The sequence below is a fragment of the Sorghum bicolor genome, chromosome 10 (assembly GCF_000003195.3).
Source record: "Sorghum bicolor cultivar BTx623 chromosome 10, Sorghum_bicolor_NCBIv3, whole genome shotgun sequence".
Lineage (NCBI taxonomy): Eukaryota > Viridiplantae > Streptophyta > Magnoliopsida > Poales > Poaceae > Sorghum > Sorghum bicolor.
This window is the reverse complement of record NC_012879.2, coordinates 20,231,141-20,246,417: the sequence shown is the minus strand read 5'-3', so window position 1 is coordinate 20,246,417 and position 15,277 is coordinate 20,231,141. Positions and strand designations below refer to the sequence as shown.

Sequence of the window (15,277 nt, the reverse complement as noted above, 5' to 3'; positions counted from 1 at the left end):
CTCTAAGATGCCGAAGATCAAACCAGGGCAGGATGATTGTCGACCTCTTTGGTGAAGGGGCGGTCTTTACAAAGGTGCTTGGGTGTTTCTAGGTTAGACATGCATAATCTGCAAGTAGGATTGTTTAGCCAACTCCTCTTTTGTAGATTGTTTGCCATCAAGATTTTTTGGTGCCTTAATGTCTCTATGTGAAAAACTCACAGCATGGTTCCGCTTTTGTCTTCCAGATAAGGGATAAAATTCAATCTAGAATAGCTTCCTTTGAATTGGATTGAGTATGCACTCTTTGTTGTAGCTGCCAATCGACCATCCATAAACACCATATTTTATCTTTCAGTTATCGGTTTGTTGAGACCTCTTCAATGGTTGTCCAAACGGCAACGAATTGGTGCATTTCATCGCTTGAGCTATTCGGTGATACATGGCAGATCCATTCATTGTTTACTGGTTTGAGCAAGTTTAATAATACAACCCACTTGCTGGCTGTAAGTTAATACTTACTCTATATAGTTCCGTGAGGAAACTCGTCCTATCGTGGGCCATACCCCGTCAACGACCAGGAATTTCCATCCACCAGGGTTTGTAAGACAGATCCTAACTTGAAGATTTTGTCCTTTGCTGAAAGCAAAATGCCGCCAGAGGCCTGTTTTGCCATGTCATTAAGGCGTTTGCCCTTGGGACATTCCAAGATTACAAAATTTTCAGCTGCTATCACAGCCCGAGGCGAGCGGCTAGAGCAGAGAGATGGAAATATAATAAAGAAGTCCCAAGCACATCCATTGAGAAATGCAAAGATGGAAATATTAATATCTAACAAAGTGTACATGTTAAAAACTGCTTAACCATGAGTTAAAAACCTGCTTCACCATAGCTGAGTTGTCCTCTATTCTGATAGGTGTACATAACAGAAGATCCATTGTATTGTAAGAAACCTCATGCTCCACTACCAAAGCCTTACAAAAGCCATGGGAACTGGCGCTGCAATTTTTGCAGGAACAAAGTTTCATTCAGATCCAAACTCCAGAGTGAGGTTAAGTCAAATATTCGGACACTTTACACTGCGCCCTATAAGACTTCAGAAAAATCTAATAAAGCCCAACAGTCAGTCTAGACAAATCTATAATGAGATACAGACACCATCAAAGAGACAAAAGGGAAAACGCGCATCAAAGCATGGCCCTCCACAGACTGGAGAATGCCAAGGGAAACTGAAACTTTACACTAATTCAACCCGAGATAGATTCTTTCCTTCTGCTTGTTGGAATGGCGGCACGAAGTGCACAAGTTGAGAGTGACGGGGAATGGATGGGCATGGGTTCAAGGTATCCGAAATATACTGTATATGTACCAGCTATGCTTCTGCACCAATCCTATCTACGGATGGTTCCAAGTGTCTCCTCCTCGAAGCGTTTGATCTCCCCTGTGATGCGCTTCATGTTGTCATCATAGACATATGGTATCCCCTCAAACATTACCTTGCTTCCATTAGTGGGTGTCGGTACAAATTCTCTGCAGGGTTCCCCCATGACGTTGATCGAGTTGTGATAATGGTAGTATCGGATCAAGCTTTCCGTCTTGTGGGTTGTCCTACCGATGACATTTTGGGACATGTGTACACCTGTGGAGTATGCGTTCCGAGCTTGGATTGCATATTTGCGATCTCGCCTGACTCCAGTGATCGAATTACGGAAGACGAGTTTCTCAAAACCCCATTTCCTGAATAATCATGACATCAAATGACATCAAAAAATAGTGGTACCTTTGTAGTAAAACAGTCAGCACAACAATATTTCATGTATAGCAAATAAAAGGCAATATGCGCTCTCTCAAGATTTGCCAATAAAATGCAAAGTAGCAAAAGAGCTGGCATTACAGTGTATCAACTGCCAACCTTAAGTCTCTGTTTGGCTTGAGGTGCTTTCTGAAACTAATCATTTATTTCTATTTTTGGGAGCACAAGTTAATTGTGAGCATCCCTTTATGATCTGTAACAGCAAAAACCACTCCAGAATCAGCAAACAACCTTCTAGATAACTATACTTGCAAGCACATGAACCACAAACAGACTCAAATAACAGCACAGTTCGAAATCACGAAGGAAGATATGAAAAGTAAAGGATAAATAACTGGGCTTATAGAACTAATAACAACTGCAGTAAGACTAGGTTAGCAGGGAGATTGGTATTCTCTTCAATTTGACTAGTTATCTGTTACTCAGCTAGATTCAAGGGATATTATTACATTTCTCCAATTATAACTGATCTCAAAACGGTCAACACACAATCCTGCTAGCCCTAGCTATTTATAAAGATTAAGTAAGAACAACAAAAATAAAACTAATTGGACACAGAAACATTAGCATCTAAGTACAAGATCCCCACATACCAATACCACAGTGGTTCTGCCATTGCCTATTTTACACAGCACATTTTACGCATATAATTAGATTTTTCAAACATGTGCAAGAGCATTTCATACAATATCTAGTACGCAAACTAGAACTTGAGTTATTATGAGAAAACAAATAAAGTGCTGAAACAAACTCATATTAAGGACGTGAAGAAGCATTGCTCACAATGCTAAACCAAATAATTTCACATCGTCGATGACCAAAATCAATTTTTGTTTTAAACAGGACTTCAACAGAGGACAGAGAAGAGCTGCAAAATCAAAATTTATAGTAACCACAAAGGGAACACACTATGAAACAAATTTTTAATACAAGTTGTTCATGTCCAAGAGAAAATTGGCTTCTTGCATGAGCTAATAGTTAGCTAGCATTTAGCAGCAAAGTTTGTCATGAAGATGGCCTGTAAAAGTAGTACAGCAGATGGTGAGGTGTGCTGTTTCGGTCAGTTATTGTAGCATCATGGTTACCATACCAAGCTGATTAACGGGATAATGGGACTACAAAAGGGGGAATCAAAGTTGGAGCTATGCGATATAGAAAATGAAGAAGCTTGTGTATGGTGTGTAAGGGTTAGTGGCAGTGCTTGGTTGTGAGGATCAAGTTAATAGTAGCGTCTCTGCTTCAAAGGCGTCACCTAGGCATCCAGGTGGACCCAGCTAGCCTTGGGGGTCTAGTTACGCCTTGTCGCTTAGGCCGTAAGGTGTACCTAGCCCGCCTTCTTGCCTTTGAAACCATGTAGTTCTTGGTTGTGAACATGAGTGTAAGCTTGTAGTGTGAAGTTATAGGATCAATATAGCAGAAAGTTGCTAGCTACTTTGTGCTATGTCTCATATACTTGTCAGTTGTGTGCTCAAGCCAGAAAGAGCAAAGAGAGCTATTGACTGAACCTATTCCAACAAATAGATGAATACAGTGATTTGGTTTCCAACAATTCATCAATTGTCACAATTGTAGATTTTTCTGCAGCTCAGTAAACAATATCCCAACTAGATGAAAAATCTAAAAAAATGGTGTATTTTGTAATAATGATTACAATAGTCTGACCTGTATCTAGAAATTTCTGATACCATTGCTGGAACATATGGGTACTTAAAAAAATAAAATGAACCACTTAGTTCCATGGCAGAATGCTAGAGAGGAATCTTTTACTAGCCATATGCATATAAGTTTAATTCAAGGAACATAACAAACATTCTTTTGAATGGGCCAGGTAAAACAGCCCGGAACCTTATGGGGAAATGAAATAGTCACACTGCCCAATCAACCCAAAGCATAAACAAATTCTATTAGATGTTGACTCATGTCAGTAACAAATTGAAGCAAGTGGCTCCAGCAAGTAACAAAATGACAATGACTGGAGATGCCTTTGCACTCTTCTGAAATACTCCTACACTAGTTGTAACAAAGATTAGTACTGTATTATATATTATTACGTGAATCTAGGAAAGATTCCGACAGAAACAGTGATGGCATAAACAATTGAAGGAACAATCAACATTAGGAAAGGAAAAGGTGAGGATAGCACACCTTGAGTATTCCATGGTTGGATCCTCCACGCAGAGTTTGCTTGACATGGGGTTCTGCTCGATGGTGAACTGCGTGTAGGCCTCCAGCTGCCCCAGCACCTCCTGCAGCGTCCGGCCGTCCGGGAGGTAGATGTACTCATCCACATCGAAGAAGAAGGTCCAATTCGCGGCGTGCCGGTAGCGGTGGAGGCAATCGTTCACCACCAAGAACTGGTTGTAGTAGTAGCCGTCGTACTCCGCCTGCGCCCGGATGTCCTGGACGGTGACCCGGCCCGCCCGGACCCACGGATCCAGCACCGCCCTGACCTCCGGGCTGACACCACCGGCGTCGTGAAGCACGAAGTGCGAGGCGGGTCCGAAGAAATGCGCGTGGTAGGCTAGCCACTCCCTCATGCGAGCTGCGCTGAGATTCCCGTAGAGCGAAGAGCCGCAGTACAGGTACTCGTAGGGGAAGGGCGGCCGGAACCGGGACTCGTCGTAGGAACCCCGCGTCTCCTCGAGCGCAACGAAGCGCTCGTACCGGCGGGAGGCGGTGGAGTAGTATGCGTGGATGAGGAGCTTCCCGCCGCGGTTGTCGGCGTTGGGGTTGGTGGGGAACGTGCAGTTAACGACGACGACGGTGTAGATGCGGCCGTAGCCCCAGTCCGGCAGCATCTTGTAGGCCTTGGTACGGACGGCCCGCGGCGGCGCCGGCGACGATGGATCCTGGTTGGGTACCCACTCGCACTTGAAGTAGGGGGTGCCATAGACGTGTGCCGGCTTGGAGGCTAGCCCAATGACGGCGAACGTACGCGGGCCGCCCCGGTACGCGCCCATCTGGACGAACAGAGCCGCCGCGCTGCCGTACGAACGGAACTCCCGCTTGTTGGGATCCCGCGGCCGGGCGGCTGGCACCACGGACGCAGCCGGCTTCGTCGTCGTGACGGCGGGAACAGCCGAAGAGGCCGCCTTGGTGCTTGCAGCGTTGGCACTGGAGTTGCCGGAAGGAAATGGGGCGACGGTGGCAGCGGCGCGGGAGGAAGCTGAGATGGGCGGGCGGGGGAGCAGGGGGCAGGTGGTAGACGGGCGGGAGGCGGAGAGGAGCGGCTGGTAAGGGTGGAGCTGCCAGAGCGCCATGACGAGCGTGAGCAGCGCGAGGGAGGCGACGAAGGACTTGATGTCGAAGCAGGAGACGCCTAATGCGGCCACGCCACCGCCGGCATCTTTCCTCGCGTCGGGCTTCATGGACCCACGGATCCGGTTCTTGGCCTCTCGGTCTGCGCCGCTCCTCGCTGCTGGGAGAAGGTGAACCGCACGGAGCGGAGCAAGACGAGGTGCCGGCGTCGCGGACACCTTGCCCGCCCACTTTCTCCGCGTTTGCCGGAGAGCAGGAGTGGCTCGCTGCCTAGGTACAGCTGTTTCCCCACCGGGAAAGGAAGGCCAAATGGGGAAGGAGATCAATTTGGGAGATGGAAGAACGCAGCACGAATTGGGGATGGATTGAAGACGACGAGGAGAGGATGACGGAAGGTGGTGAGTGAGGCTGTCAGTCTGTGTGCGAGTAACTGGCGAACGAGTGGTGTCCTCTCTATCCTGTATGGGCCGTGGCATGGTGGGCCTTCGGGTTCTGAGCCGAACAGCTCGGTAGTTCGGCTGTTTTTTTTTACGCTGGTGTTGATTTATTATATTATAGAAAAATACTATTTTATGGCTAAGAGCAACTCCAACAAATATGCTATTCATATTATCTAATTCTAAGCTATTTTTATATTTTAAAATAAAAATTAAAGTTCAACAGGTGTACTATCTGGTTTGCTAAAATAATAAGTTTGTTATTCCTAAACTTTCGCTTATCATATATAGACTAGGTAGCGTGCCCGTGCGTTGCTACGGGATAGCTAACAATTTGTAAAAAGACACATAGACCACACAATAAGATGACAATACTATATAAAAATTAAATACCAATGTTAAAATGACATTTAATAAAAAAAACAAAGTTTCTGAAATTAACATAATCACGGAGAGCGTGGTGTTGCAGGTTCATAAACTCTACTTATAGACCTTTTCGTAATGCGGTGAAGATAATATTTTATATCGGTAGAAAGAAAGCTCAGGTATCCATTTCTTTCGTGCGCCAATAAATCCATGAGTAAGTTCACCATCCTGTACACAGGTTCGAGTATATATATAAATATTAATGACTATCACATGGGTAATACTGCATGTCTTGAAAAAAAATCTCCCACAAACTCTTAAAACAAAGTATGCTATACACATATACACCGTATAAATATGTGACTTTAGACCTATTTCATACAGACATATACTATAGAGTAAGGTAAGTATCCGTTGTAACACAACGGGAACAATTCTTTGAACATGATTAGTTCACTATTGCCGCCATCAGCTATTCATCTATAAAGGAGTCGATCTAACAAACATGCCACACGGGAAGCTACGCAGCATAGAGACCCTCAACCTCAGGATGGGCCGTGCGGTGGTCAGTTGAGGTGGCTCTGTCCACGACATGACACGGATTGGGCATGCGCAAAGGAGGTTGTAGCAGCATGCAAAGGGCACATTAGCAAGAGATGGAACCTCCAATATCTCTCAAGAAAGAAAAGGCTTTTAATAATAATAACAATAATAATAATAATAAATCCTCAGTCCTTAGACTTATATTTTTGACCATCTTATGATTATTATCATAATGTGAAGTCACAAAAACTTTGCTCATCATCGTATCAGAATGTAAAGTCACAAAAAACTTTGCGTTGGCCAAGAAGCAAGAGTAGCTACAGCAATAGTTTTGGTGTTGACTACGCTCTAAACTGTGAATAATTTTGAGGCCTAACAAAGCTCTAACTCTTACTGAATCACAGGAGAGAATACATGCGAGGAATGCAACTCAAGGAGTTGCTACATTCGCTTGCAGTTGGCACAGCCACCAGACAACCAAACTCTGCAGGAATGCCCTTGCAGTAGGTAGGAAACTTGCAGACAGCTGCTCGACTGCCCTTGAGCGCTTGATCTCGAGGCCCGGTTCATCCAGCATCGAATTTGCCATGTGGAAAAACGCCTCTACTGCTTCATACAGTTGCACATAGACTTCCTTTTCTTCCATCCTTTTAGCTCTTTCTTGCTTTTTTGCGTCAATTCAAGCTATCAAACAGAGCTTTCAGATGCAAATGCTTCTTCATCTGTTGCAGCTCAAAATTCCACCAACAAAAAATAAAAATCAAATCATTTATTTCTTATTAAAAATTGGACACATCCATTGAAAACAATCTTCACTGTATTCAGGGCCTGTTTAGATTGGGAACGAAAATTTTTTGCGTGTTACATCGGATATGTCGGAAAGATGTCGGGAGGGGTTTTTAGAAACTAATAAAAAAACAAATTACATAGCTCGTCAGGAAACTGCAAGACAAATTTATTAAGCATAATTAATCTGTCATTAGCATATGTGGGTTACTGTAGCACTTAAGGCTAATCATGGAGTAACTAGGCTTAAAAGATTCGTCTCGCGATTCTCAACTAAACTGTGTAATTAGTTTATTTTTTTATCTACATTTAATATTCCATGCATGTGTCCAAAGATTCGATGAGATGGATGAAAAATTTTTGGATGGGGAACTAAACAGGGCCTGTCCAAAGCTTTAGTAACTGGGAAGGCTGTCTGCGTAGTGGCATCCATCCTTAAATCGGCCCTGGAGCCCCAAATATAGGCTAAACTAATAAATTAAAATAAGGTATCTATATTTGTTGATGCCTGATGGACTGTTTGGTGAATTCACTGCATTTAGAGGAAAACATAGAATTATGGAGAAACACTACATTCACTGAAAGCTAACTAAATTTGGGGGAACACTGAATTCACTGAGTGAAACGCTAAATTTTGGCAGAAAATACAGACAAAGCTAATAATAAATTCATTGAATTTCCTAAAACGATTATATGCTGCTGATCAGTTCATAAAGAAAAAGATTTGGCAAAGCCCTAAATTTCTAAAAAGTTGAAAGTTGTTTTGTGAACAGCATTCTGCAACATGATGCATCCAAACAAGATACGCATGACAAATCAGGTTCACAACAAAGGTAGCAATAGTAGCAATTAATAGACCAATCTTGACCAGGATACCAACTAAAAAAGAATAACAAAAGCAATATCATATGGCCAATGACAGTAGAAAAAAAACTTGCAGGCCAAAATCAGTGGTATATGGTCATAAATAAAGTTGAATGAATTGAGTATATAATATATTTCACCACACAATACATAAGTTTAGTTTGAGAGAAGATATGCAGTTTTGAGCTGAAGAATCAAATGAGAATAGTAGTATTCAGGTGGTACCTTGGGCTTTGGTCTTCAGGATGTCAGCCATATGTTCCAAAGGATAAGGAGCTACATATTTATCAAAGGAAACTCCATTTTGTACCAACAGGTGTTGCAAAAGCTCAACTGAGGTTGGACCATGTGATGGATCACTTCCTAATAAAGTCTTTGCAGTGCTCCAAAAGAAGATCTGATATTGACGGGCTTTCGTTGTTGCTCCAAAAGAAGATCTGATATTAGATTTTATAACACTTTTTAATAAAATAAAAAACTGGACTGGATCTTACTGATAATATGGCAGTTTTAAGGACAGCAAAACCTCAACTGACACTTATAGTACAGGCAGACAAATAAAAGCTAATGAACAGGGAGTTAGATACATATTAGTGAATCTGATGGTTAGTACATTTGTATTACTCTCAGTATGTTAAGAAGCTTAAATCTGTCAGTGAGGAAATTAATATACACCCTCTCCAACTGAACCAAATATATATAGATCTCTGCATATGCTTATTTTGCACAAAAAAAACCATTCGATTTAGCAAGGAATTTTTTCTACATATAGGTCTCATATTCATTCTACCTGGTACTAAAAAATAAAATAGCTGATATTTTTACATAAAGTCTTAAAGGGTAGAGTAGAGTCACAATACAAGCAACTACAGATTCTCTAGAGTCCACAAAATTTGATTGAAAAGGGAGCTAGATACATATAGATATCTGCAGATCCTTATTTTGCACAACCAAACCATTCAATTTAGCAAGAAAAAAACTACCATCACAACAATTTGAATAAAACCTGAAGTCTATCTATTGTCATCATTTACCTGTGTCAAAAACACTAAGCTACATCCATTTATCAATGATCCAAATTTCCTTTTCAATTGATATATAAGAAAAACATTTGGGGATGGTGGTCCTAAATTTTCATAAGCTCACTCTGTTATGTCACCAGAAGCATGAAGGAGCCATCAAAGACAATATCATTCATGTTTCCAGCACCCTTCAGGAACACCATGACCCTGTGTATTCAGATATCGCACATAAGGAAAAGAACCATGTGTATTCAGATTGTAAAGACAACGTAATTAGCCTAATGTTTAGCCGAAAATTTGAAATAATATATGCAAAGGGAATTGCATTATTTGAAGGATCCAACCAAAGAGGGAAGCTTTTGCTTACTAAGGTGCAGCTGAAAATAGAACTAATTAATCAAATATTCTGCAGCGCCTTATTCTAGAATTGGATGTCCACCAGGAGTGTTTGCCTTTGTTCTTAGGATCATCAGCTAGCTATAAGCAAAAGAATACATACTTTTGCCCATTTCATCAAACATCGATGTGGAGTATGTAAAAGAATCAGAAATTCTGCTAGTAGGGAGCACAAATGCCGATTGAATTTAAACACCAAAGGTTCTTATGCCCAGAAAACGTACCGGGCTAGGCATCCCAGCACCACCCACAGCTCCATGAGGTGCGGAGGACGACGGATCGACGGTGACATGGGACGACCGGCAAGCGGCAAGGATGGCTGTGCGACTGCGCCGCGTGCTGCGGGGGTGCTCGTCGTGGCCGCATGGTGTCGTGTGGCCTCCCAGCAAATATTCCCATGGAACATATCATCACTGCTGCCAGTTTATCTTTCTCAAAACCAAATTAACAAACAGCTAGTCAGCAGAGTGTTGTTGCGTCACCTGTGCATTCTATGAAGCAAAAATAAATTTATTTAATAACATGACAACATCTATGGGAATATGCTTAACAAAATTTGGTAGGCTTGATTTTAGATCAGATCTGAGTACACCAAATACCTGAAGTTAGGGTTTGGGTCCTCGACTTCGCACAGAAGGGAGAGCAGGGAAGGGGTGGGCGTACCTATTGGTGCTCGTCGCCGGCGAAGGGTCCAGCGAAGACATGGCCAAGGGCCGACGAAAACCTAGGCACCTGGCATCACGAGAGAGTGCGTGCGGAGCCCTGCGCCCTGGTGGCCGGCGGTGGGCGGCCTCGTGTCCTTGGCCGGCGCCCTCGCTTGGTGGGGCAGCCCCGCGTCCTTGGCCGGCGCCCTCGCCTGGTGGGCTGACCGCGAGGGAGAGATCGAGGAGGAGGAGTCGCTGCGTGGGAGAAGTGGTGTCGGGTGAGTGGGGGAGTCAAGCACGGGAGGGAGCGTCGGGGGTGAGGGGGATGTGGAGTTTTTTTCGCATGGATGGGCAGACGGACGGACGAAGGAAATTGTTGCACCAAAAAATTGTCCACTCTTTAGTCTTTTTAGTTGTAGGAGAATATCGTCTTCAGTAGCTATCATATATAAAAACTGTTGTAGAACTCTATGCTTTGAGTGAGTTTTTTATTTTACACAATGATTAAATATTATACTTTAGAATATAATTTTAACTAATATTTTGGACATGCTCTAAGCTGATAAGATTGGCTCGATGGCAGCCACCAATCTGAACTTGCCAGCGTTTTGCGTTCGTGTTGACAGATGAAAGAGCTCTCCCTCTCTCCTCTTTTCAGGCCTTGTTCAGCTCCTAAAATTTTTTGTTTTGAATTGCTATAGCAATTTTATTTTTATTTGATAAATATTGTCTAATCATGAAGTAAATAAGCTCAAAAGATTCATCTCACGATTTACAGGCAAACTAATCATAAACTAGCAATTAGTTTTTGTTTTTATCTATATTTAATGCTCCATGTATGTGCTACAAAATTTAATGTGACGAAAAATCTTGAAAAAATTTTGGTTTTTGGATGAACTAAACAAGGCCTGAAAGACCATCTTTCTTTTCTAAAAAAGGGAGAATTATATTAAAACTCCACACGGTACATTCAGAAAATTACATATAAAACCATAATAAATAAGATATAATGCCTATCTAGATTCTTAATCGTCTTTTTTTGATGGTTTTTTTCGATACTGATGTTTTAGATAAACATAGTCTTGTTCAATACCGAAGTCAAAGTACAGTTTTTATACTAGATTCAACGATCAACCTCAAAATATTAGACATACCATAAGATTCAACATTTTGGACCAGTCCAAAATATATCTTAATCGATGAAAGAATATCAACAATTTCATTGGATACATGCAGATTCATTACCTCTAATCCTTGATTTCCTCTCCACGACCATTGGCGACAAGATTGATGGCGCGAAGAAGTTGTCATTATTGGGAGTGTCCAGGGGTGCTCCTCCCCATGCAAACAATGGCAGCAAATTAGTCATCTGCACATAAAATCGACACCTACAACGACAATCTCATCCTAGCAACCACCAAAGTCATCATGGGTACTAAGATGCTGACCGAAAATCATATAATTTCTTTGGTAAATTTGTCTGGGGTAAATCCTAAACAAACTAGATATTAAAACCATGAAAAATAGATAAGTCTCCTCTCCTTCTTACCTCCACAGCAGAGAGGAAGAAGAGGGGTAGGGGCGTTTTTTAGTGAGATCCTAGGTGGCGGCCCATGATTTAAAGACTGTTTTGACTTTTTTAAGTATATTATTTTATAATATATTTAAACATACATTATATCTAAAGGTTGTTTGGATCCTTTTATTTTGAAGAAATTGAGATCTACTTAATAGTTTAGGCTACTTGGTTTGGAATTTGACATCCCACAACTTTTTGAAATTCACGTATAAACTTATTTTAAATTTATAGAGTAAGAGAATGAAATGGATTATATAGATCATCATGCTACGTTTCCACTCTACACAACTTATAAAACTCTCTTCAACTCGCTTCTCTATAGTGGAAATGCAACATATATAAGTATCTCCCTTGTGCTGCTAACAATAGTATACAAATATATTTCATATACAACCATATTAGTTAAATTAATCTATGCTTAAGTTATAATTATTAGATTGAATTTAATTCCTAGGATCTAAATGGAGCTTAAGAGTACAGTAAAAGCTATAAATCTAAAAGATATCAAAGCGCTCTATAATTTTGAATGGAGGAAGTTGATGATATCTGGTGGGTTGCTATAGACGTTTTATAGCATTATTGTTATATATGGCAATAGAACGACTTTAAATTTTAAAGTTGAATATAAATATGAATGAAAAAACAAAGAGAGGAAATGATCGAAAGGTTCTACCTTTCTGCAACAATCTTATGCACATCATCTCTAATTACACCGTCTGCATAGAGATGAAATGATTAAGCCTCTGTTTACACCCGAGGATGCTCGAACTCTAGTCACAAATTTTTTTAAAAAAATGACACTCAGATTCTTTGACCAACAGTGTGTAGTACCTAAGCTAGGAATCAGAATGAGCGTATCTTGGAGTGTTTGGATGTATAGCTAGTTAACCTTGATTTCCGTGCAAACAAGCTTTTTTTGATGGTTCAGGTGAGCCAAGTTGGTTCTCTTAGCCTGGCAAACATCTCATTGCTTGTGCCAGGTTAGACAAGGATAAAATTGTGAACGGTGCGGTTCGACCCTCTTTTGTTCTGAACCGATCCCCTCTTTCCGAGGTGGTGGATCGAATCGAGTCGACCTAGAACAAAGAGGGACCAAGGGTTCATGACCCTATCAACCCGAGGGTCGAACCATGACTCCCCCACATCGCCTCGCTGCTCGGCGGCTCTGCACCTCCCGTCACACGCATAGGGGCACAGTTCAGAAAATTCAACCAATCGACCTCGACCCAACCCATCTGCCTCCTACCTCTCTCCACTTGTGCTTCCTCCTCTTCTAGGCTCTCTAGCTCCCCCTGCTCCACTCGCCTCGGTGTGCGGCCATGCTCGTTGTTGTTTGGTTCGGCAGAAGGACACCATGTCAGCCTCGGTGTCGTCGCTGCCGACGGGCGAGGAGAACAAGCAGAAGGCGGCGCCCGTCAGGCACGACAAGGTCCGAGGCAGCTGTTGGGTATTTTAAACGCAAACAGAAAAATCGGCAAGCGTACGGATACCGATGTAGCTTTCACCCGGGAGTATTCTAGATTATCGATTTTCCACAGGGAACGTGAGTGTACTAATTAAGATTCAGGATCGCCCAAGGATAACTATATAATTATTTTTGGTGGGAAGAGAGAAAGTTTCCTAAGAGTTCTCTAGTTGATCTAACAATAAAGAATTACTTCAAAGATTATTTATTTTGGGACATCAGAACACTAACTACATAAAGAGATGAGAAGGGGGCTAGGAAGCTCTGACTACGGTCCTACAAACACCGATCCGAATGAGGTGGAATACGTCGACCGATAGGGCTGTCACTACCCTAGGGCTACCATAACAATCTACAGGATTGGGTGTAATTCCAGGTAATTGCAAGACTAAACACCACGTCTAATCAATTAATTACTATTCTAGCATTTCAAAGACTAGAGCACTTGATGCAAGCGGGAATCCAATAAATAACTTGAATGTAAATAAAAGTAATTAAAGAACTCAGGAATTATGAATTAAAGAACTTGGAGAACGATGAAGAACGAACCAGTTGCTTCAAAAGTACAATGTTGAGGAAGATCCGACAGATCCGGCTCCTCCTCCGCTCTCCTCTTCTCTCTCCCTATTTTCTAGATTACAACTAGAACTAACTAGAACTAGAACTAGATGAACTAGAACTAGATGAACTAGAGGGATCCTCTCTACTTGGATGAATAATTGAAACCCTAGCTTTGATTCTCTAGAAGAGGTATGCCTCCAGGGGCCAGGGGGCCTGCTTATATAGCCCCTCCAAATGAATATGGACCGTCGGATCAAACCGACCTTAATCGCACGGTTATTCTTGAAGATTAGAGGCGGTGGAGCACGATCCGCGAGACCTGCCCTGATTGGTCACCAGGGCAGGGCGGGCGCCCAAGGGGGGAGGGCGGGCGCCCAGCGCCCGGGCCCGCTCGGCCTCCCATTCCTTTCCGTGGCTTCTGGAGTCTTCTAGATGATAGAAAATTGGCGCACACGTTAATATCTCTATGTAAACCCGACGTGTGGGCCTTTCCTCCATGTTTCATGATAACCCCTTGCAGAAATAGACAAACACCAAAACTCATGGAATTCTGTCAGATGAAACCCTAATTTTGGATGTTGGTTGCATATAGGTCCTTTTCCATGATTAGTTGACGGTTAAATGTGAGCATTAAGAACCGTCAACAAGCTCCCCCAAGCTTACCTCTTGCTCGTCCCTGAGCAAGGATAGACTCAAGAGTTTCTGCAGTGGTTTCATGCCTTAAAAGTACACATGCGTTCAAGCAAGATCTCATCTCTGAGTTAGAGTAAACTGTTACGACTTAAAACTTACTCATTTTACCTTTCACCATGGGGCTTGCAACCGTCACTTGCGTCTTGAGCAATTAAAAGATAGAACGGTCTAGTCAAGCACCATATCTCTTGTTCTTCGATTAACTATAGCTCTGGAGTTTTTGTAGATTTTCCAATAAAACTCAGAGATTCCTTATATGACTCTCTCTAGTCTCTCTTTTATGGTATTTCTGGATCCTTACCAAGGCAGTAATGGTGTATGCCTTCAAAGTATATGGTATTTTTGGTATGAGGCATAGTGGCATTGTCTTCTCTCTCACCCTACTCTAATAAGGTTTTGATATCTGGAGCTCATAGGTGGGAGACAGCTAATACATACTTACAAGACATTTATTGCATAGTCAAACCATGGATCCAGAAGAACAAGTCAATGAGTCAAATCAAGATGTGCATGTGTGGCGAAGGAATGGTGATAATGGTGAAAATAATGGTGAAAGTCTAATTCTACTTTTGCTCTTTTGAGTGGGTAATACCTTCCTTGCACTTGAGGCTTTTGAGGGGAATGATATGCTCTATATTTTATTTTTCTTTTCTCTCAGGTGGGTATCTTGTACCCCTAATTCTACTGTCGGACACTTGTCCATTTTTACCTCTCGTCTCACTTTTTCTTCTCTTTTTTTCTGAGGTTTTGGGCACTTGCCCCTTTTTATTTCCTTGTATTCACTTTTTTTAGAGCACTCACCCTCGTGGAATAATGTAGCAAGTGGTAGTAACCAAAACATCTCGAGCATTTATTTCACGGGGAATAACAG

General features: G+C 42.1%; 1 protein-coding gene and 1 long non-coding RNA gene across 4 annotated transcripts; both read right to left on the bottom strand.

The window, feature by feature from the left end:
• LOC8072911 (galactan beta-1,4-galactosyltransferase GALS1) lies at positions 804-5,493 on the bottom strand. The gene is made up of 2 exons (XM_002436930.2): positions 3,938-5,493; positions 804-1,716 (listed from the first exon to the last, which is right to left on the bottom strand). The coding sequence occupies exons 1-2, from the start codon at positions 5,158-5,160 to the stop codon at positions 1,371-1,373; spliced, it is 1,569 nt and encodes a 522-aa protein (XP_002436975.1). The 5' UTR covers positions 5,161-5,493; the 3' UTR covers positions 804-1,370.
• On the bottom strand, positions 6,569-10,439 carry LOC110431400. 3 transcript variants are annotated; one of them, XR_002448895.1, is made up of 4 exons: positions 10,128-10,439; positions 9,689-9,955; positions 8,272-9,275; positions 6,569-7,118 (listed from the first exon to the last, which is right to left on the bottom strand). It is a non-coding gene; the product is annotated as an uncharacterized LOC110431400 (long non-coding RNA). The 3 variants fall into 3 exon arrangements; XR_002448894.1 differs by having other exon boundaries at positions 9,689-9,892; positions 10,128-10,437; XR_002448896.1 differs by lacking the exons at positions 9,689-9,955; positions 10,128-10,439 and adding an exon at positions 9,436-9,682.

Excerpts from the sequence above, each read along its gene's own strand:
- LOC8072911 (XM_002436930.2), bottom strand. The coding sequence starts at position 5,160 with ATGAAGCCCGACGCGAGGAAAGATGCCGGCGGTGGCGTGGCCGCATTA. Across the intron at positions 1,717-3,937 it reads CCAACCATGGAATACTCAAG|GAAATGGGGTTTTGAGAAAC; the intron begins GTGTGCTATCCT and ends ATGATTATTCAG.